Raw genomic sequence first — 24,527 nt, forward strand, 5'->3', positions numbered from 1 at the left:
ATCTTTCTGTTGCAGGCAATACATATATCAGAACCAACCAGATCGGAGAACTTTATCATATAGCTGGATTAGGAACGATCGTTGAAAAAGTTCCAACCACAACCAAGTTTTCGATCAATTATTTCCTTGTAATTAAAATGTCATAGAAGTTTCTTAAATGCACAATTTGTTTGTTTTTAGGAAGATATCTTGAGCAAACTTGGCATTTATCGCTATCAGCATGATCCCCATCAACATCGGACTACTTTATCATGAAGCTGTCATTAAAACGATCGGTCGAAAATGAAGTTCTTATGGAACAACTTTTTCCTTTATCGAGATATGTTGATCAACCTTGGCATTTACTATTTATATTTATATATGTGCCAAGTCTTGTCAAGATCGCACTTCTATATTATATAGAATCGATCGACAAATGAGTATTTGTATGGCGAAATATGCTATTTGATTCATTTTTTGCTGCACATCCATTATGCCAAATCAGGTTTGATATCTTTGTATGTCCAGACCCCCTCCAAATTGGAACTCTACATCTATCTCTATCATCTGGGGTTAGATGCATGCGAGTTATTTTTAGACAAATATTTTGTTTTGTTTTGTTAAATAATTATATGGTTAGCCTAAGCTAAGCTTAGCTTGGGCTGTTACTTTGAGCTTTATAAGTATTCAATGATTCAATTTGAAGTAAAAGCAAATTTGCATTTCCGTGCTTCAGCTCGGTTGACAGCCTTAAGTCTCATATTGGGTGCAGTTCCAGTATAAATTCAAATAGATAAACATAAATATTTCAAATATATATTAATCAGAACACAATTAAAGATGACATGGTATATGTGTGGGCCAACGCGTCGCATGCGCAATTTGATGAGCTGATGTGACGCATACGCAACGTGGGCCGCAGCAAAAGTTGGCCAAATGGCGGGAAGTGCGCGACAAAGCGAGAGAGTGGCACGAAACGTGTTTGGATCATATGCAAAAAGGCAAATAATATCTGTTTGTGCTTTCTGGCTTGCCTGCCAAGCAAATTGCCGGGGTCATAGCAAAGAGTTTTTCCATATATAAATATGTTTTTGATACCTTTTCTTTTTTTTTTTTTTTTTTTTATTTTTATTATTATTTTTTTGCCGTGCTGGTTCGCTTTGCATTTGCGGCAACCTTCATGGCTAATAAGCAACCTGCCAGCAGTCACGGCACGTGGAATATGCGACCCGCTTCTGTGGGCGAGGGTTGGAGCGGGGCGGTACTGTGAGGCGGACTTGCGAGAAAAGGCAACAGAGCGGGCAGAGAGTAAGAGAGTGAGAGTGAGAAAGTGAGAGAGAGAGAGAGAGCGGCAGCAAAAATATTGATCAAATTTTTGTTTGTCAGCGTTGCCACAACAGCAAATGGGACAAATAAATCGCTGGTGCACCCCCCCACCCCTCTACACCCCAATCCCCGCTCTACACCCCACCCCAACCCTTGCGCTAAATGCTCTCCATGCAGAGCCTAGAGCAAATGTCAGGCAAACAAACAAATAAATTCAAAGCGCCTGCCCGTCTCTTCTTGCACCCCCGTTTAACATATCCCCCCTCCTCCACCCACCGCAGCCTGGCGCTTAGTCTACCGCTGGGAGGCTGTCACATCAACATGGACTCCAGCTGCAGCTCTGGATGACGCTTTGCATTTGACATACACAAACAGCAAGCGGCAGCAGGAGCAGCCTCTGCACCCCTCACCCCCTCACCGCCTACACCACCTACACCACTGTGCAACGAGCACATAACTGCTGGCACAACAACCGAACCGCCCACCCTCTCTCCATTACACTCCCTTGACGCTTTTGCTCTTGTCTAAGGCACACACAATGGCAAAACGATTTTCTTGCTAAAAATAACAAAATTGATGGCGTCTTTTAGAAACCTCCCCCCGCCATTCCCCACACACACACACACAGCAGTTGTGTGTGCTCCATAAAAAAAAGCAATATAAGGGGCGCTGGGGCGGGGCACTCGGCTGTCGGTTGTCGGCTAGCTGGTCATGGCCACGGTGAAGGCGAAAAACACGAGCAAATCAATTAAAAAATTGTTCGTTAGGCGCTGCCAAAACAAAGTCAAAGTATAAAATAAAAAAATAAAAAGAAAAACAACACATTGCCTGGACAAATACTTGAGCTATTTGTGATTTATGGGCACGCCGGACGCCCCCTCGAAAGAGAAAAAGGCCCTCGCCTTTGTCGGGCTATTTGTTGAGCCAACTGCAATATGCAGCACCACTTGATGGAATTCTTTCGTGCCGCCCGACATTTCCGGCAGCCACTTTCAGACAACTTCAGCGAGCATAGTTACACTTACAGCTACAGCCAAAAGTTAATTGCCGAGCGTTGTCTACATACCCAAAGCACTGTTCGAACTGTCGTTCAATTTATTGTTTATTATTTTTTATATTCTTATTAATAAAGTTATTATTATAAGCAACAAATATATTACGATTTTTACTTTTTATTTTACTTTTATTTATTTGTATTTAAATACTTTTGAAATGCCTGCATAATAATAAACACAAACTATCGATACTGTATCTACAAAAAGTATCGATAAAACTCATCGATTGTTGATTTAATTACGATCAGAGCAATTTGCTCGGCGTTTGATTAATGTTTATTAAAACTCTGCTATTGCCAGCTAACAAGTTCGAACAGCACTTTGGGTTGTTGAGTTTTTGTTTGAGTTAAATAATTTATCGATATATTTACATCATTTTGTAGTTATCCTGCATGACAAACTGCTTTTGCCTGCTTGCCCGATCGATGGGTTGGTCACACACAAAGCAACACACATGCAAAAAAAATTAAAGACAACAAGACAAAATTTAACAATAAACAAAATAAACAAAAAAAAAAAAACTATCGAGTTTTGTCTCTCGCGCTGCTCGCACTCATTCTTTTCTATGTGACTTTGTGACTAATTTGGCACACATGCTTTTCTGGCTGAGCTTGGAACTGGTTCCGGAACTGGTTGTTGGACTACCTCTTCTTCTTGTGACGCATCTCAGCTGGCGAACGCACCGTAGGCGCCGCGTGCATTATTCCCGACACCAGTTTTGTAGTTTCTCTCTGTGCCCCGCACCGCGATTACAACAACAGCAGTCGATGTGAACGGACGCGCGCGTCACTTTAAAGTGTGGCAAAAGACGGCAGCGAATCCGGGTCCGACTGCGACTGCGGCTTTGATTTTGTGCCGGGGCAGAGGCTAACAGTTTGCGGCTTGAGGCTTGGGGCAGCCGGGAGCGTCACTTGGCTCAGCGACCCAACGATCGGTGGCAATGTTTTTTGCGTTTTCTAATTCAATTGACAAGTCTTGTCTTTGCCGGAAGTGGGTGGGACCAAGGCGGCTAAGGAGAGCCAGCAGGCGATACGAGAGAGAGAGAGAGAGAGAGAGAGAGTGACAGAGTGAAAGAAAGGGGTAGGGAGGGAGAGAGCGGCAGAGAGGGCGAATGCGTAATCTCAAGAAATATGAATGCACAGCTGACCAAGTGCGTAAACAGCAAAAGCCAAACAAAGCAACAAGAATAAAGCTAAGTGTGACACACCGAAGATAAAATACACTGCTTTACCACAAAAGACCTTTTCAATATATAAGATACAGATATAGATAGATTTAACCGATTTAATGCGGGAGAATATGATGAAAAGGCTGGCAAATGTTGATTTTCTTTCAGATATCTTGAGAAATGGAAGAAACCAATTGATGAATTGAATTCTGCCTAGAGAGCTGTGGATATGAATAGACCAATAAGTCCCTAAGACTTTACTAATATCTAAATAGCCAAATGGCAAATCTGATCAATATACCCAAAGAACATACCCTTGGCATCCATATGATACTAAAGCCCGATCTGGCAGAATCCACCTGCAGCCGCGAGACAGACGCATCTGGCCATATCATTCGAGTCGACTGTTTATGCAGATCAGCCAAATATGACGTGTTCTTTTAGTCGATACACATGTTGTGACAGAAGCATAATACCCTCTAACAAGAGTATAGTCAAGGGGGTTCAGTTCTAGTCCAGGGGCTCTCTTTGGGGCTTTAACTCGAGCGACAAGCTTGCGCGCTTGTTAGCTTTTTTTTTGTTTCTAAGCTGCCCTCAAGGCTGAACGCTTTGCCGCTGACTGGTGCCTAATAATCGGTCGCAATATGCATCAGCCCACCACGCCCCCCGCGCCCTTAACCAGCCCCCAAAACAAAAGACCAGCTGGGCAGCAAGAATGCACAACTAGCCTTATGCGGAGGCAGCGTTAATTGGCTGCGAGTGGCAATCGATGGTGACAAGTGGCAAAACATAACTGTGAGCAAAACACACACACGCGCACACACACACACACACACGCACGCACATTGTTGCACACAGGTCATTGCTTATCATTTTTGTTCTTGGTGCAACAATTGGCACAAAAGAAAGCAACAAAAATTAAGGCGTCTTCGCCTGTGTGGAACGTGCGGCATGAGGCATGCAACGCTCAAACAGAAAAATGCGGCAAATGTGCTGCTCACCATCATGATATAAGGGTTCCGCTTATGCGACACCCCGAGCTCTGCATCAAAGTTCATTTGAGGCATTTTCAATTGAAGAGCTTGATTTATAGCATAGCTTTAAGATGTCCATTGGCAATCAACGCCTGGGAAACTGAATTGAGGTGCTCGACTCTCAAGACCAAGCTGCTAGAAAATATTTAACCATTTAAGAGCTTTAAAAAGCGACATATATAATATCAAGTAAAACAAATACATTTTCCCCAAAACTTTAAGAGGTTACAGGAAAGAGCAGGTCAGCCTAGACCTTCTTTACCTGAAAAAAGGAAAAAAGAAAAGAGGAGCAAAATTGTATCTAATCTCAGCTAACATTAATTGCCGTAGCCTAGCCTAACGCAATCTAACGTTATTCAATATGACATAATATTATCCAAATCAATTATACCTAGCCTCACATAAGCTAACCTAACCTTACCTTACCACACCTAACTTATTCTCAGTTAAGCTAAACTAACTTAACCTCACTCTACCTAACCTAACCTTACATTTCTGTATAAATTTGACTTTAGAGTGAGCCACCCTAGCAAAATCGTATCTGACCTATCAGATCCACCTTCAACAAAATCTTTTATGATTTTTTATATCTATCAGATCTATCATTAAATGCCGTGCTAATATAGCATAATATAATCCTAATCCTAATCCCACCTACCCTTACATAACCTATCTTCATTCAAACTAACCTAACTTAATATCAGTTAAGCTATACGAACTTAACCTCACTCTAACTGAGCTCATCTTTAATCTCTCTATCGACTTGCCTTTAGTGTGAGCTACCCTAATCCGTATTAACTTAAGCCAATCTGACCTTAAATGGCCCAGCCCAAGTTAACCTTATAAATTCTAATCAAATCTAACCCAACCTAACGCGACCTAACCCCACATAAACTCAGTTAGTCTGGCCCAAGTCAATCGCATCTAATCAGATTTAACTTAACCCCACTCGACGCAATTCCCTGACCCGCCTAACCTAACCTAACCCAATCAAATTTAATTTAGCCACAGTCAATCTCAGCCAATTTTGACGAAACTCAGCCGCTGCAAAGTTTTTTCTTTTCGAGCATAATCTCAAGTGCTTTAAACAAAATACTTTTGCCAAGTGTTTACACGCTCATAAATTATGCTTTTTGGGTTTATTGTTGTTGTTGAATTTTATATTTTTATTGATATTTTTATAGATTTTTGAATATTTCCAACGAAATGTTATGAAATTTGGGCGATCGAGCCACATGACGTATGCGTAATAAACCCAACGGCAATTAAATGTTTGGGGCAAAAACAAGTAGACAATCTAACGGTTTATTTCAGTTCCAGACAGCTGCTAACTTTAGTAAACAGTTTTAATACGATAATTAAACGATAAAAGCATAATTAAAATGTGAAATCAAATGAAAATATGGAGAGTGCAAAAAGAAAAGAAAACACAAACGAACAAGCAGAAAAAAAAGACAACGTGCGGCAAGCCGAAGAGGAAATACTCTAACAGAATACACAATTGTGCCTATAGGAGACATACGATAAAGCAGACCGATACGGGCTTCGGCAGCAGGCTGAATATCGTATTTGTTCAGCTGGGCTGGAATATGCTGACTAGGAGCAAAGCTTTTCAATATGAGAATAAACTTTTCTGGCAATTATTCCAATAGAGCTAGATGATATTGATTTTGCAAAGCTGATAAGACTTTCCATATATAAAATAAGATTTTCCACATATATATAAAAACAAATGCAAAGTTTCATCAAGCTAACTTGAATAACAAACAACTTGTTCCTACAAGAGCTTTACCATGGATAACTGAGCGACGAACGAAGCTGGTATCAAGAATATATATCAATTATATATACCTTAAGCTATATGCAACACATTGCGTAAGCAGGTTGATAGACTCTCTGCAAGTGTATCAAAAGATCTTGCATATGCTGGGGCTAGATCGTAAATGTGGAATTCGACGATCCTAAGTAAATATTTAGAAAATAATAAAATGAACATTTATTTATTTTGTTTTTTTCCTTTTTCTTTCTTTTTAATGCACTAAACGGCAGCAGAGGCAATACTTGGAGTGGCTAAAAAGCGGTTGAAGAGGAAGCAGCAGCAGCAGCAGTAGTAAAGAACTTAATAACAACTCGCAGAGGCGGGCTTTGCTTGCGTGGGGCGTTGGGCGTTGGGCGTGGCACTGTGCAACATTTGTTTGCTGCTTACCTTGGCGCTTGGCTTAAGGTGCCGTGCGTCGTCGTGATGTGGGCCATGCAGGCGATCCATTAACTTACTCCTCTGGGTTCCGCTCGGCTAGCACTGGGTCAAATCTGCACACATACACGCACACAGGTACACACACAGGTATAAATATATATGTATATATACATATAGATGCATATATGATATATACATATAGATGCATATATGAGCCTTTATATACAGGGTGCAGCGAATGGGGCATAAGTCGTAAGTTACTCGATTGGCGTATATATACATATGTATATATACTTATATATATATATACAGATCTATTGGTGACAAACACACACACACACACACACACATGCACGCACGCACAGTGAGCTGTACATAAATACATTTAATATGTTACGTATACGTAATATGGTTATTGCTGTCTTCGTTGTTGTTGTGTTTGTTGCTCTCGTTGTTGTTGTTGTTGTTGCTGTTATTGTTGTTGTTGTTGTTGTTGTGTCTAGTGGGCTGCGCATATTTATGGAGCAGACATATAGACAGACATGCTGCTATATATATTTATTTATATTCAAATTCAAATGACAAAAGAAATGAAACGAAACGAAACGAAACAATTTTCTTTTCTTTTCTCAATTTTTTTTTCATCTTCATTTTTTTCGATTCTCTTTACATTTTTATTTTGCTTTTCACGAGCCGCTGACACGGGGGCAGCGGGCCGGCGGCGGCAACATTTGTCGCACACATTTTTCACATATTCAAATGCGACAACAACAACAATAACTCGAACAACAACAACAACAACAACACGAATTCCACACGACAACGAATCTGTGTGCGAGAGGCCAAAGACGACAACGTGCACAGGCTGAGTTTTTCGTGAGGTGTGTGTAAAGAACTTGGTGCTCTGGCGGTGGGCGGAGGGGGGGGGGGGGGTGTATTGTGTGTTGGGGGGCTGCAGCAGCTGGCTGCTCTGCGACGTCATTGGCGACACTTTTCACATCATTTGCTTTTTGGGCTTAATTGCCGCCTGTTTGGTTTTAACAAAACTGCCCAACGAAACGCTTTTTTGTTTCTTTTTTTTTAAATTCTCTTCTCTTTCGGGGCACGCACAGCACACAAGGCACAGAAACTCACAAAAAAAAAAAAACTCAAATATAATAAAAAATAACGGGAAAAATGGGCCGAAAATAATTACGAAAATCGACGAAGAAAACGCACTGGAAAAACTGCTGACGATTTGCGATTGTGTGTGGGGCAAGTGTGAAGCGTTCACCGGCGTGCGCGTTACTGAAGATCGGCATCGACAGCGGCAGCGGCAGCGACGGCGACGGCAGCGGCTGCTGGGGCAGCGGCGGCAACTGCGACGCCGACTGCGACGTCGACTGCGACAGCGAACGGGTACGGAACTGGCAGGCAGAGCAGGAGACGGCGACGTTTTTGAGCAAATCCAGCGCATATTGCTCTGTGTGTGTGTGTGCGTGTGTGTGTGTGTGTAAGCAAAGTGTTTTCTTTTTGTTTTTTTCTTTTCGTGTTTTACGCAAATTGTTTTGCAGCAGCCAACGTCAACGGCCAACGGCCTGAGAAACCAGCCAAAAGTGCTCCGCAGCGCGTTTATGCGGGCCACGTTTGTGCGATCGAGAAGAGATCAGGAAAATTCAAAAGATTTGCAGGAAATTTATGATATATTGAAATATTCTTGCAATTTTTTGCTTGTTTAGTCTTGTTTGGAAATTAATACCCTTGTAAACAGTTGCCTTGCGAGCACGATGAAAATAACATGGAAAACTCAAATTGGGTGTCGAAGCTATTCTTTAATAAACAAGTGAATGCCCATTGGGTTAGCTTTTCGCGATTTGCCAGCACGCACAAACGAAGGCGGGCAACGAGAACAGATTGCGACCAGCCTTGTCCACCTGTCTCGAATTGCAGTACAGCTGCATTGGGGCTAAAGGCCTCGGCCTTGTCGAAACTTGACCATAAAATTTAAAGTGAAATATATAAAATAATAAATCAATTTTTAAGTGAACAACATAATTCTTGTGGGCAATGCTTTCTGATTTATTTTTAGAGCTCGTGGACTCTGATAAGACCCCCCGCTTGTCACATATGCGCTATCTGTATACAAGAACTGTCTTTTCTGACTGATTGCTTGACTGATTGACTGACTGATTGATTGGTTTTCAAGGCATTATCGAATCCATATAAGCTAGAAGGGCGCAGTTTTGACAGTTTTACTTGGTCTTAGATAATTCTACCCTCGAGAGTGAAAATTTGATAGAAAAGGGGTTTCTTTATTATTAAATTGGCTTCAGACTTATTTTAAAAGAGCTTTCAAAGAAAGAGAGACGTTTACAACTGCGAGTCTGGAGCTGTAGGAAAACATTTTAAAATAGCGCTCTTCTATGCGAATCCCATGAATTCAAGTAGGACTTGTTAATAGTTTTGTATTATATGGTTGCGATGGCAATATTATAAAGTTTATCTTTGATTTGCTTGGCTTTGCTTTCTTTCCCGCTCTCCCTCACTGTCTCGCTGCGTCTCTCTCTCTCTCTCTCTCTCTCTTTTTCTCTCTCGCTCTCACGTTCTATTTTTTTTTTATATTTTTCCCTCTTTCGCTCGATATGCTCCACACAAATACAATGCTGGCTACTCATATTATGTTTATGCAAATATACGTTTGCAACTTTAAGACGACGACGGATTAAAAGATTTCAAATTTCCTAAGATCTTTAAATCCCTCGACTCACACAAAACATTTAAAGGCTATAAGGATTATTAGCTCAACAGAGGTGTCAGAAGTCACATTGAAACGATATTTCTTACTTTTAAACAATAAAATATGATGAAAAGTGCATTATGAACAGTTCCTCAACATATTTGCACTTTAATTCCCAACTAGTTATGGCAAACGGCAGTCCATAAAAGCCCAACAAGCGGAACTTACAAAAACTTAGCAAAGTATGTAGTTTATTTAAGCTATTTGCTAAGTATTTCTTGTTTGAGACATTTATTAAAATCAAATTGCAAAACTATCGATTACACAAAGTAGTTGAACTCAAATAAATGTCGAAAATGAGTAAAGTTTGGCGCAACATCTGCTTAAGCAAAATGTTGCTTGATTCTATATTACTCATTAAAAGTTAGCAACAAGTGGGTATATCGGCTGTGTGCAAACGTATGTAACATCCTAAAGAATGCATTTGCCAGACTAAGAAGCGGAGTGAAAAATAGGACATCCCGTGCGAGAGTGTGTATGTTTGTGTTTGTAAAGAAGAGATTCGGCATGTTCCGGCTTACGTTATTATCAAGTTGAGCACTTCCGCCTCCTGTTTTTCTTTTACAGGTAATATGCAAAATTTGCTAACGATGCGGATAGGAACTTGTTAGGATCTTTCGTGCGAATGGTAAGCAGGGGAGGGGCGGGGACCTTCTGCTAAAGACGATCTCGCGGAACAAATGACGCAAAATGCAATTACAGAAATTGCAAAACAGCGAAATTGCAAAATTTCTGCACTATTTAGTATTTAGCTAAATTATGGTATCTGTTTTGGGTGCAAACGTCAGCAGTCCCAAAATGAACAAGAAGAAGAAACTGAATGCTTATTATGAGGTTAATAATGACGTTGCGAAAGAGAGAGAGAGAGAGAGAGAGAGAGACAGGGAGCACGAGAAGTCTGGGGGGCTTAGTAAGCAAGAGAATTGAGTCGTTTCAACTAAATCTTTCAGCGTGTAATACTTAGATATTAATGCGTTTTATGGCGTCCACAACAAAAACAACAAGTGGTGTAAGAAGAAGAACAGAGAGCGCTGTGTGACCTTCACTCACTTTTCTTTTCGATTTCCACTCGAGAGCTGCGAGCGTATTGCGTAAAGTGGCTACTCAGCTGCTTAAATGATGCTCAGATACTTTTTCATACGCTGGTCAGATGCAGATACAGATACAGATACAGATACAGATACAGATACAGATACAGATACAGATACAGATACAGATACAGATACAGATACAGATACAGATACAGATACAGATACAGATACAGATACAGATACAGATACAGATACAGATACAGATACAGATACAGATACAGATACAGATACAGATACAGATACAGTACAGATACAGATACAGATACAGATACAGATACAGATACAGATACAGATACAGATACAGATACAGATACAGATACAGATACAGATACAGATACAGATACAGAAATACAGATACAGATACAGATACAGATACAGATACAGATACAGATACAGATACAGATACAGATACAGATACAGATACAGATACAGATACAGATACAGATACAGATACAGATACAGATACAGATACAGATCAGATACAGATACAGATACAGATACAGATACAGATACAGATACATATAGATATAGAGATACAGATACAGATACAGATACAGATACAGATACAGATACAGATACAGATACAGATACAGTTACAGATACAGATACAGATACAGATACAGATACAGATACAGATACAGATACATACAGATTACAGATACAGATACAGATACAGATACAGATACAGATACAGATACAGATACAGATACAGATACAGATACAGATACAGATACAGATACAGATACAGATACAGATACAGATACAGATACAGATACAGATACAGATACAGATACAGATACAGATACAGATACAGATACAGATACAGATACAGATACAGATACACATAGGAAGAGACGTAGATACATAAGTATCTAATGGATACGAGGCTATGTTGCCTTGTTTTCGTCAATTGTCGACAATATCGTTTTTAATGTGCCTCTTTATTTGTTTCAAAAAAAGCCAATGCCAAAAAGTCTGGGGGCGTGGTCGCACCATAGGAGGCGGAATGTGGCGAGGGGAGGGGATTTGGTCAGGCTCTGCGAAACGTTTTCGTGAAATGCCAAAAGTTATTTTAATGCATTTTCATTTTCGTTTTCATTTTCAAGCATTGCCGATTGATTGCTGTTGATTTTTGCTAGTAAAGTGATTTTGAGCAGACGAAAAATGTTTTCATTTTTTTAATTTATTTATTTTTGTTTTTTATTTTCACTGCGTGCTAACAAGGGCGTCAAGCGGCGGGGGGCGATGGGCAGGGGGCGTGGCGCATGAGTAACGAGTGGCTGATGAGCGCGCGGTGCGAATGGATCATTTGCAGCGCAACTGCGATACGCAGGGAACGCCTACGGACGAGGGACGTGGTTGGGATGCCCTCTAGCATCACCCCTCCCCTCACCACCTCCATCAACAATACATTTGTTTATACAATTTTGTTGTTTTGCGGCGCATTTAATTGAGTCTTTTGGCATTTGGCTTGCCTATTTGTTTATTCGACAAGTGTTCGATTGATTGATCAATCGAAACTGTGCACATGATTGATTGATTGATTGATTGTTGCATGCAGCAGGTGCAACGACCTGTTTGATTAGCTTTAATTATTTTCTTTTCGTAGCCGACCAATAAGGCTTTAATATATTATGGATCTGTATCGGAAGCTGTATCGATATAGCCAAGTCTGTCTCTCAGTTATAGGTAAGTCGGGCAGATCGGACCACTATATCATTTGGCTGATGTAGAAACGATTGATCGAAAATTAAGTTGTGGTGAGAACAACTTTTTGTAAGCACAAAACACATCAGCTTAACCTTATCAATATTGATTTACCATATCGAGATAAGTTTTGTTTTTGCATAAGTTATCTGTTTTTCGAAATATCTTCATCAAACTTCACAATTCGCCCAATATATCTGCAAGTCCTTAAGTAATACGTCTACAAGGAGACCTAATATTAAGGATATTTTGATCTATTTAGTGTGTCTCCCCCGTCGCCCCTGCACCTGTTTTGACACAATAACCGAAATGGGCAGCCCGTGCCTCTGACCTTGAGACAGTGGGTAGAAAGTGGGCAAAACAAACGCGGCAATGGCTAGGCGAAAATCGCATAGCAGCATGCCATTGCAACATGCCAAGGCTACATGCCATTGCAACATGCCATTGCAGCATGCCAAGGCAATATTCCTTTGCAACATGTCTTCGATGCACGTCAGAGCAAACATAACTATCAACTATCATAGCAGCCTTGAAGCTTGAAAGCTTGATATCAACATGCCATGGCAAACATATGTATTTCAACAAGCCGAACAGCTTGTTGCAGCGATTGTGAAAGCCACATTTCATAAGCACTGAGAGCACACGGCAACTTTTTAATGGGTACATTTTGTATGGGGCATTGTCACAGCAGCTTTAGCTTGGAAACATTTAACAACAACATTTAAATAAAACATTTCTTTGTAGCAGGCAGCAACATATACCAAAGCAACATTATTAGAAATATCGATACAGCAACATGTCACTGAATGTTGCCATGTGTTGCCATTTAAGCGCAACATTTGCACAGCAGCATGTAGCTAAGCACAATGTAAGACTCATCCAAGTTTCACAAGTTCTTAAATGCATTTCAATTAAATTTCAAATAAGCTGATGTTAATAAGAGTTTCCCTACCTGTTAGTCGCATAATACTCATAATTAATTAATTAATTAAAGTAATTTTTTTTGGTATAGCTTTGGTATACCAAAGCTATCGGTATCCCGCTCTATGATCGTATCTGTTAATCTTTTAGTGTAAGAAATTTTCATAAAGATCGGATGACATAGACCATAGTTATTCCTGAACGAATTTTCGCTTGGGGTTGTTTGAGCGTGTGCGTGAGGGATTTGGTATATATGTATAGAAGAAAGTTCAAATGTTTGTTATGAGACTTTATAACTAAACTCAGGGTATCTTTTAGTCGGGCATTTCCGACTAGGAAACTCTTCATATTCTTAAGAACTTGAAGAAGCTTGAATTTTACAGAAATAGGCACCTGTTCGATAGCAAAGCGCTTCAATTTGCGAGGGGCATTCCGAGAATGGGTTAACAAACTTCTCAGCTCTTAGCCTAGACACAAACCGCATGCACATTGCATTCTCGTGGCATTCGCCTTCGCTCGAAAAATACTCGTCTAAAAGCGTGTGTTAAATGGTTCAAGTACTCACCTGCAAAGAGAAGAGAATTTGAGAAAAAGGCATTAGTCAAGTGTGGTTAAGTGAAGGGTTGAGTTGGGGTTAAGTGCTGACGTCACACTGTGACCCCGTGACCTCATTTCGAGTGCGTCCCTGAAATGCGCAACATTGACGTGTGGAAAGCTCAAAGGTACATTGACACGTCGGGCAGCTTTTAAGCACAAAAAGCACTCGATCGATCAGCTTCTGAGCTTTTCATAAGCTTGCTAATTACAAGCGTCTGCCAATGAGAACGCTCACCCACACACACACACACACTCGCACGTGGCGCCATCTATGCAAAAGCGTTGCCTGCAAAAGCTGCAAGCTCTGTACGCTGCTCGCTTTGTTTTATATTCTTTTCTTTCGAACTTCCAGCGAGCTTGCTTTTTCGAAATTTCAACAAGTTTCGCCTCTGCGCGCTGCAGCCAGGCGTCGGCAGCGCTGCTGGCGTCGACGGCACGCCGCAGCTGTCGGCATGTGTTGCTCAGCAGCAGCGACGAGCACGTGCTGCGCGCTCGGCTCCGCTCGGCTCGCTTCGTTTTGGCTTCGTTTCGTGTCGGCTTCTGCGGCAGTTTTTGAGGCATTCTCCTGCGCTGCGTCTCAGCTAGCTGCTTGCCTGTGTGTGTGTGTGTGTGTGTGCGTGTATTTTCAGCAATAAAAACAAATCTGCTGCACTGCCGGCTCAGGATGCTGCTACGTGCCACACTTGTAACTTATCAGTGCTTGCCACCCACGGACAGCCTTCCGTCTGTACCTATCCTTAGACTAGCACTCGCTATTTCTTTTATTTTATTGTCTGCTGCCGAAACTCTTGATCCCGTCAAAGGACTTTAGCCGGCAATACACAACGCCCCCCTCCCCGTCATCCCACAATGCCGCCACACTTCACATTCCTGTGGGTTATTGAACAGCAGCCACGATAAGCGCACAGCTCTTCGACGCCGGCGTCGCCCTCATAAATATGCAAAGAAAATGCAAACGAACTAAACGAGCCGAAAAAAAACACAAAAGAAAATAAACAGTAAATCGAGCTGGAATAAAGGGAAAACAGCAAGAAGCAGAAGAGAATTAAGGCGGCCACGACAAACGCTGCGATGTCGAAATTTCCGTAGACGCCTTTTCGATACTCGGGCCCAGGCGTGGCAACGAGGCGTATGAATATTTAAACTGTTCAATTGCCACGCCTACAGCGGCAATTAGGGCAATTTAACAGGGAAAATGAACAAGGGAACACACTTTTTTTTTTTTGTTGTTTTCGTAATTTCAGGACTCGTCCTTCGGAATGCCCTTCGAGGCGTGGTCCATTAAAGGCTTTGCCATTTAATTCGACTGGTAAACAATTTCAAACGAAACTCGAGCAATTTTCAATTAATTAAATTTAATTTCCCACTTAAAAGATATTTTAAATTTTGCGCAAAATTAACTGCCATAGAAATTTAAAATGGATCAGCAGTAGAAATAAAAAATTATTTCAGAACCATTTTCTTTCAGCTGTTGCTGCATTAATCTTCAATCAAGAAAGTATTGCAAAGTGTTAACAGTTAAAAGTTGTCGCTTGTTTGTTGTTGTATTAAATAGTATTAAAATATTTTGCTTTTCATATATTTTCCAAAAAAACAGGCTATCGATATCAAGTTTAATCGATTGCTTGCAAGCGGCTAACTTAATCGATTATCGGAAATAAGCCCGTACTGCACGGGAACTAAGAAGACCTACGGTCAAGTCTCTAGCTCTTAGAGGTTCTGAAATCGACACGTTTATAAATACAGACGGACGGATAGACAGACTTGGCTAGATTGACCAGATCGAGATTGAGAACACAGCTGAGCTTTAGCACTCTATGGGTAATCCTAGCAAAAGAACCCACTGAATTCCCAGGTATACCATGCCTCAGCAAGACCTTTAGACCTTTACCAGACTCTACTTAAGTCGAGCACCGAGCACCAAACTTATTAAATGCTTTAACTTTCGCATTAGTTTAACGATTCTGTAAAAAGTAATAGCCGGAAATTAATTAAAAACTTGACTGGGGCCATAAAGAACACGACTTGAGAAATGAAAACTGAAGTTCTCACATTGGATATTCTGAAAGTGAGCGCATAAAAAAGCGTCTCAAGTGACATTTTCAGTTTCATTTCTAGTTTTGCACAGGTGCGTACTGCTTCTGCTACTGCTCCTACTCCAACTGCTGTTGCTGGCGTCATAAAAGCCAAGTTGAGCGAGCGCCTGGCGCAGTCGTTAAATCCTTTTGTTAATTTCCCTTGCACTCGCATTGCTCATACGCCACATTGTACCGCCGACAGGGATGTCGGCTCTTGCTGCCGCCCAGTCAATATAGCAGAAACATACATCACTTTAGTCCATCCTAACTAATCAACTATGCGAACTAGTCCAGTAGAGTTGTCTTGAATCCATCGCAAAGCATTATATGTAACCATAACCAGTGGATCGCATTTCTATATCATATAGCTGACATAGGAACTGCCGGAATTTCTGGAGAGGAGTACTATATAGCTGCCTTGGGAGTGAAAATTAGGTTCTTGCTTGAAAAACTAGTTTGTTTTCAAAATTTCCTAAAGCATTCTCAACAATTGCTAGGAAACGGGTCAAAGCTTTCGATTATCGGAAACAAATTCATACTGCCCGGAGGCCCCGCACTCAAGTCCTAGCTCTTAGATGGGTGCTGAGATCGTCGCGTTCATACATATGGACGGACGGAGAGACGGACATACGGACAGACAGACAGATAGACGGTTAGACGGACAAACAGAAGGATGGAGGGATGGACGGACAGACGTTCAGACGGACAGGGCTAGATCGACTCGTCTATTGATGCTGACCAAGAGTATATATATTCCTTTAGGGATCGGATACGCTTCCTTCTGCCATTTGCACAAGCCCTATATACCCTTTAAACCTATTTCCACTTATAAAAATATAAAAATATATTCCATGAGCATAATCTTATAAACATCGCTCTGCTATGGCATATAACTTATATAGGAACTATATAATTCTGCAATAACCCGTAAAACCAGGTTGGAATAAATGTCTTCCAACACGTTAGCTAAATATAACAGACCAAGCTCAAGCTGTTTACCTCTTAAGTTATTATGTGTAACGAGTTTGAGGGTTGGTTCGACCTTTGCACTGCATAGCTGCTGCTCCTTCTAAGACCTTAGCGAATATAACTTCATATAAATCTCTGCCATGCTCTTGCAATACGCTCGCGAGGGCATTTAATCTGCGACACGACAAGGTTATTTCCTTTTATTTCGTTTACAGCAACTTTTAGGCGAAAGCAACGTCTTGACATTTTGATTTATATTGCTGGAGACTTTTGCCGACACGGCTGTTGCTGTTGCTGCTGCTGTTGCTGCTGCTGTGGCTTGTTGCTTGGCATAAGCATAATCGGCTTATTGGCAGTGAATCCAGTCGCAAGCTGATTCTGTTGCCAAATTGCGTCTTAGCAACTGGCAAATTGCTGTTGTTGTTGTTGCTGGTGGTGTTGGTGCTGCTGTTGTTGCTGCTGTGATTGCTGCTGCTGCTGCTGTTGTTTATGCTTTTGCTATAGCTGCTGCTGTAGCTATTGTTGCTGTTGCTGCTGTTGTTGCTGATGTTGTTGCTGATGTTGTTGCTGATGTTGTTGCTGCTGTGGTTGCTTATGTTGTTGCTGCTGTTATTGTTGCTGCTATTGCTGCTGGTGTGGTTGCTGTTGTTGTTACTGTTGCTGTTGTTGCTGCTGCCGTTGCTGCTGTTGTTGTTTATGCTTTTGCTATTGTTGCTGCTGTAGCTATTGCTGCTGTTGCTGTTGCTGTTGCCGTTGTTGCTGCTGCTGTTGCCACTGTTACCTTTGCGATGTCGTCTTCTTTGTCCTGCAGCTTAGCTGATATGCTTGAACATTTTGGCCACTCGCTTTAAAAGCGACTAAGAACCTGCCTCTTATGCTTATGTATCATAACTACAAACCAAATAAATTGCTGCTGCTGTTGCTGCTGTTGTTGTCGCTGATTTAACGAGCTCGTTCCGTCTCATTGACTTTGGCCGTGCTTTGTGTGTGCATCTGAGACTAATGGAAATTGAATTCACAAACCGATTTGGCCCTGCAAATGCAAATGAAGTGCAAACTACTTACAGCTTCACGGCCAAGTGGGGGGTGGTCGCAGGGTGGCCAGCAGAGAGAGGGCGGCAATTGCATTCAACTTTGCAAAAGTTGAATTGGGGTTTATTTAGGAAAATAAATTGTAAAAACAAAACAAATCTAGGAACTGAAAGTGTCAACTGCTGATTATCTTCTACAACGTCTTCTCCTTCTTCTTGCTGCTCCTAGCTCAAGCACTTCCTCTTCCTCTGTTTCCCTATTGTACCTATGCAAACAATTGTGAATGAAGAGCTGAGCAAATCGGAATGCCCGCCTAATGCTTAGTCGGGCGCAAGGATTTCAAGTTCAAATTTGTTTCATGAATCTATTATACCCTGTACGCATTGAATGAATGGGTATGATAGATTTCTTCAACAGCTCGAAACTGGCAGCAAGGGTAAATTTGGTTTAATAGCTTCTTTATGTGAAGTAGGTTGAATTCCATTCGTAAAGCCTAATACAACAGTATTCAGTATTTGACGATTTTGAAGATTTTCACAAATATTTCTGAAGTCTGCGTGGCTGAGCTGCCTGACCGTCAGACTGAGAAGGGAGAGGTCGCTGGTTCAAACTCAGCACACACGCTTCGAAAAATTCACTGACCGAAAATCGTTTTGGCCAGAATTTACATTATCCACGGGCGGAAAATGGGTGGAAAGATAATGTACAAAATTGCAAGGCAATAACTTGAGCCGGCTAAGGCTGGGGATAGCAAGGCATAATGGAAAATTTCAATGAAGAATGTTATACATAAAATATTATATAAATAAAAATATATGAAATTTAAATTATATGTTCCCATAAATACATAAATATATATATCAATATATATATAAATGCACGTACTTCAAGGAAATCGACAGCTGACTGCAAATACATTAATCTAAAACTCGATAAATACGAGTACTCTTCCGATTGGCGCACTCAAACTTGTTGAGGATATGGCATTATTATGTGAAGAGAACATTTGCCCACTCATCTGTTCGAAAAAGGAGGCGCGAACATGTGCGTCTGCTTCTGCTGCTTCTTCTTCATCTAGTTGTTGTTTCTTGTTTTCAAATGCCGCCGCTGAATGGCACACTTTCCCAGACTTAGGGCCAACTGGATGCACTCCGTCGCAGTGCTGGGCAGCAGGACGCATGCGTCTGCCTAGGAAGAGTTAGGGCAAATGGCAAAGGCTCTGGTCACATTGTTGTGCTCTTTGCCACCGAAAGCTATTGCTGTTGCATATATTTTATGGTCGGTTTTATGTGTTCAAATTTGTTTACATGTTTATCGGAATTTTTTTTATAATTTATTTAGCTTTTTTATTTTATTTATTTTTGTTGATTTCTGATTGTTGATTTCTCAGCTGTGGCTGGCAGGCTCACTCTTTGGCTGGCGCTTTCTCTTTGAAGTTGCTCTCTTACAAAAACAAAGCATACACATACACACACGCACACACTGTCACACACACACACTAGCACAGCCGGCGAAAGACGCGCCGCATTGGAAAATTGTCGCACACAAACGTTTCAGTCGGAAATTAGACGCCAACGCGTTCGGTTTGACTCTTCAAGGCGCGCTCTCTCGCTCTCTGTCTGTCTGTTTCACTCTCTCTCTCTCTTTCTCTCTCGCTCACACGCACACGCTGACCGCCACAGTGTGGCCAGAAAGTGTGAAAAACTTGTTAAACGCATCGCTTCAAAGCGCTACAAATCGCATCGCTATATAAATATATATATATATATACGTATGTATATCCAGAGATTGGGAATTGATGTGTGGCGGAAATTAAATGAAAGCCTTGTGAATTTTGCATTTTACCCCTCCTCCAAAAAACAAACAAAAAAAAACTATTGACTTTAGTTGTTTTCCCAGCACAACTATCAGTGCCGGAAAAATAAAGCAAGATAACAAGAAAATATGAAAAGAAGGCTTTGATTAAATGCTTAATAATGCGCCGCCATGTGAACGCTTGGAACTGTAGACAGCTCGTATAAATAGAGCGCCCACTTGAAAGTGCTAAAAATAATATTTACTTTATTTTGTTGTTGTTGTTGTTGTTTTTGTTTCCCATTTGTTATTTGGAGGCGGGCTACTTGCACTCGTGTGTCTCATAAATCAAAACGGAAACTTTTTAATTGAACTGATCGAACAGGTGCGCGCCAAGATGTTGCTGGCCGTTAATCAGAGTGTGAACAATTCAAAGCGGCAACGCGCCGCGGAAGCGGAGGCGAAGGCGGATGCGGCAACAGCGAGAGCAAATAGCAACGCCTCCAGGGAGCTAACAGATTCCACCACACAGCTGGTGGCCAATATGCTGCTGGAGGAGACAAACGCCGCAGGGAGTCCTGGCACGGGAACAAGTCGAAGCGCCAGCACGGACACGACATCGCTCGCGACCAGGTGCCAGAGCTGCCAGCATCAGCAGCGGTTGGTGCATCAGCCGTGCAAATGCGGCTGCAACTGCATCAACAAGCTGGAGGGCAGCGGCGAGCTGGGCAGCTCCTTGGTGCTGGTCTATATTTATTTGGGTGCGCTGACTCTAATGCTGGCCACGTTGTCCATACTTTTCTATACGTATAGCCAGGCGGGCGAGGAGTCGGCCACCGTGGCTATGCTGGGTCAGAGTGCCTTTCGGAACAAGTTCCAAGATGAACTGATGCGTTCGGAGCATGTACTGCGCGCCATGGTTACGCAGATCATGGAAAGGGATTATCCGCAGGAGGCGAGGTGAGTTTTTTATTCTTCTCCCCGTTCAAGCTCAATCAATTCTGGTTCCGTTCACAATGCTCATAAGCACAAATTTCAGTGCTAATGGTTCAAATGGTTCCAGTTCTTATTGTCTTGATTCATTTGACATTGTACTTTAATCCAAGTTCCAGTTGTATATTTCCTGTAAATCTTGATAGCACTTCAAAGTACATTTAACTTTTAAGTTCAGAGTTCATTTTTCGGCTACAGCTCCAAGGCTCCAGTTACAGCTGAATCATAAACTATTTACGAGCTAGTTCCGTTAAGGATTTCAGTGGAATCTGTATTTGAATTCAAGCTGCGAACGCAATTAAATTCCTTTGCACACCTACTAGTTCCAGCTCCAGTACAGAGTTTAGTTCCGTTTACTTTACAGTCCACTCCAGACACATTACGGTCCAACAACGGCGCAGCCGAGCAGCGTTGTCCGGAACGAGCGCAAGCTGAACAACAACTTCCTGACCCATTTGCCAAATGGAAAGCGCGTCCGGAGAGACATCGCCTCGTCGTCGCCGGCCTCCATGCACGGCAAGTGTTGCACAGCAGACACGGAACTAGTTCAGCTGCAGCGAACTTCAAGATATGTTATTCTAATTGCAGCAGATCCGTTGATCGAGTTCTTCAATCCGAATCATCGTAAGGCCCTGGAGGAGCAGGACACGGAGATACGCAAGCGCACGGGCTTGAAGGGCGCCGCACCGGGCGGCGATGATTGGATCTATTTGAATACGTATTGCCGTGTGCCGGAGAAGATAATTACCGGCTTTTGCAAGGGCACACAGGATTATTGCCCGCCAGCGCCGGCCGGGCCAATGGGCCCGATTGGACCCAAGGGACCAACCGGTAATCCCGGCCTGCCGGGCATTCCTGGTCCCAAGGGCAATCGCGGCGATGTCGGCTTGCCGGGCGCACCGGGCGTCGACGGTGTGGGCCAACAGGGCGCAACGGGTCCACGTGGCCCCAAGGGCGATCCCGGCGCCGTCGGGCGTGCTGGCCTGGATGGGCGAGACGGTGTGCCCGGTGAGCCGGGCCTCGATGGGGTGCCGGGACGTGCGGGCGCCGATGGCAAAAACGGGCTGCCAGGACGCGATGGCAAGGATGGCCTAAATGGTAACGACGGCAAGGATGGCATGTCTATAACAGGCCCCAAGGGTGCACAAGGTCCACCCGGTGAAAGAGGCCTAAAGGGTGAGTAACATTCACAAAGCTGTCAAATAGCTTCCAAACCAATTCGACCCTGCTCAAGCACAGGCATTGCTGGGCCACGCGGACGTCCTGGCAAGCCGGGCACTAATGGCACACCCGGCGTGCCGGGCATCAACACCTGGAAGATGCAATACCCCAATGGCAGCGCCTCCAATGATCTGCTCATACCACCCTCCATAACAGGTGAGTGAACCGAGTCTTGCCCAGAGTTGAGCTAAGCCTTCATCGCGCGCAGATCTGAAGGCGCCAAACTATCGGCGCAACGTCATCGTGGAGGAGGGCAAGACGCTCAACATGAGCTGCTCGGCGACAGGCAATCCCCAGCCGCAGGTGGAATGGCGACGCGAAGATGGACGCACCATCAACGTGAATGGCATCGAGCGTGAGTGGCAAATCGAAACAGACTTTGGCCACAGGCCAGCTCGTTAACATTGCTTGTCTTTCCACAGTCAGCTCGATCAGTGGCCAGTTCATCAAGTTTACGAACATCACGCGTCATCAGATGGCGGCCTATACGTGCCATGCGAACAATGGCATCGCGCCCGTTGCCAATGCCACGTTCCTGGTGGAGGTGCACTGTGAGTTCGGCAAAAAAAAAGTCTGATTATTCTAATAGATTGTGCAATCGGCTTCGGCCCATTTTCCGACATTGATCAATTTCAGTTGCGCCCATGATATCTGTGTACCGGCAAATGATCTATGCGGAGTACCAGAGTAGCGCAACACTGGAATGCCAGGTGGAGGCCTTCCCGGAGGCCATACGCTACTGGGAGCGCGCCTACGATGGCAAGATTCTCGATCCAAGTGATAAGTATCGCATTGAATCATATCCAGACGGGTGAGTACCGTGATTGAACCTATCCAAAGCCCTTTAATGAACTGCTCTGCCACAGCTTCAAGACCTCCATGCGCCTGACCATAAGCAATCTGCGCAAGGATGACTTTGGCTACTATCACTGTGTGGCACGCAATGAGCTGAATGCGACCATGGTCAACTTTGAGATAGCACGTAAATAGATCTAGATCTAAGCTAATCATGATTGATTATTGACAGCACTCTCTTTCGGTATTATAGCGCAGGATCCGAATAGTGAGACGCCCTATGTGGGCAACAATGTCAAGGTCTATGGCCAGCGACCGCCCGAAAGTGAGTGCCCCGTTTGTGATCAGTGTCCAGATCCCAGGTGAGCTCTGCCCGCTAGCCAAAACCAACGAGCTGACTAAATTCCAATTCCTTTAGCTTGTATCAATGCAAGGATTCCATACTCAACAACTTTGAGATACAGCCCACGGGCAACCGCAGCTATCCGGGTTTGCCCAAGCGTGCCAAGAGTAAGTTTTACATTGATTAAATAACATATAGCCGCATATCCTGCATATCTCGTGCTACTCCTGCAGCCTGCTATCTGTATGCGGTGGGTAAGCCCGTGTTCCACAAGGTTGTCAATGAGAAATTTGGTTCGTGGCTGCGTGATGCGGCGCCTAGAGAAGCGGATCGGGAGAAGACGTTTGTGACCAACGAGAATGATGCCTACAATCTGTTCGAGTTCTCCACGCGCATACAATACCGCATGAACAGTGTGCCCAGGCACAAGTATGAAATATCCGAGGGCTTTCAGGTGCGTTAACTCAACTTCGCAGGACACGCATAACACACTAAAGTTTGGCTATTTCCAGGGCAATGCGCATGTGGTTTATAATGGTTCGTTCTACTATCAGCAGAAGAATTCCGATTTGGTTGTCAAGCTAGACTTGACGACCTCCAAGAAGATCAGTGAGTGCTAGCTACAGAAATACTTGTTATATTTAGATCCTAAACACTTTGCAATACAGGCATACAGCTGCCCTATGCGGGAGTCGCTGCTGGCAATCGGCTGTACGCAACGGATTATAATTTCATGGACTTTAATGTGGATGAGGTCGGTCTCTGGGTCATATACAGCACACACGACTCCAACAATACGCTGGTAGCTAAGGTAACTCGCGAGGAAATACTTTCGACTACTTTCTTTAACTTGGCTTTATCTATGCGATTTTAGCTGGATGCCGAGACCCTGAGAATGCAATACAATTTCAATATAACACTCGATCACAAGCAATTTGGCGAAATGTTCATTGTCTGCGGCAATTTGTATGCCATCGATTCGGGCACCGATAAAAATACCCAAATACGCTACGTGGTCGATCTCTACAAAGGCAAACTGCTCAACGCAAATCTTCCCTTCTCCAATCCATTCAGCTATACGACTACAGTCGGCTACAATCCCCTCACTGTGGTACGTATATAATCTCTCGGAAATCTCTTCTCCGCATTTACTTTGAAGCACTTTTTGTTGCTTGCCATCCTTTCAGGAACTCTACTCTTGGGACAAGGGCAATGCACTCACATATCCTATACGCTACAATGAGCATCGTCTGGTTACCGATAATATTTAAGTCAAGTGTTTCACAAAATAAATGCTAAATTGTTCTTTTTTTTTTTACCACACACTTTTCCTATATATGTCTATTAATTAGCTTCTGTAATGTGCTAATTAGCTGCTTGGGCTTGGCTTAATCTAATACAAAGTGGCAATTGGAACTCCGTGAGTCTTGGAACTAGAACTAGAAAATTTG

General features: G+C 42.8%; 2 protein-coding genes and 1 long non-coding RNA gene across 3 annotated transcripts in view; 2 read left to right on the top strand and 1 right to left on the bottom strand.

Annotated features, from left to right (window-relative positions):
• Positions 1-24,527, bottom strand: part of LOC115766867 (potassium voltage-gated channel protein Shaker) — a 121,915-nt gene that overhangs the window by 91,516 nt on the left and 5,872 nt on the right. The window lies entirely within an intron of this gene.
• On the top strand, positions 7,409-8,771 carry LOC115766868. The gene is made up of 3 exons (XR_004018339.1): positions 7,409-7,640; positions 7,872-8,251; positions 8,313-8,771. It is a non-coding gene; the product is annotated as an uncharacterized LOC115766868 (long non-coding RNA).
• On the top strand, positions 20,107-24,399 carry LOC115766866. Its single transcript, XM_030710927.1, has 15 exons — positions 20,107-20,684; positions 21,082-21,233; positions 21,306-21,893; positions 21,957-22,094; positions 22,147-22,293; positions 22,361-22,489; positions 22,575-22,749; positions 22,805-22,920; positions 22,987-23,095; positions 23,152-23,243; positions 23,310-23,530; positions 23,589-23,685; positions 23,745-23,887; positions 23,951-24,187; positions 24,264-24,399. The coding sequence occupies exons 1-15, from the start codon at positions 20,122-20,124 to the stop codon at positions 24,345-24,347; spliced, it is 2,991 nt and encodes a 996-aa protein (XP_030566787.1). The 5' UTR covers positions 20,107-20,121; the 3' UTR covers positions 24,348-24,399.

The sequence above is a fragment of the Drosophila novamexicana genome, unplaced genomic scaffold (assembly GCF_003285875.2).
Source record: "Drosophila novamexicana strain 15010-1031.04,08,12 unplaced genomic scaffold, DnovRS2.1 tig00001270-arrow-arrow-pilon, whole genome shotgun sequence".
Taxonomy (NCBI): Eukaryota; Metazoa; Arthropoda; class Insecta; order Diptera; family Drosophilidae; genus Drosophila; species Drosophila novamexicana.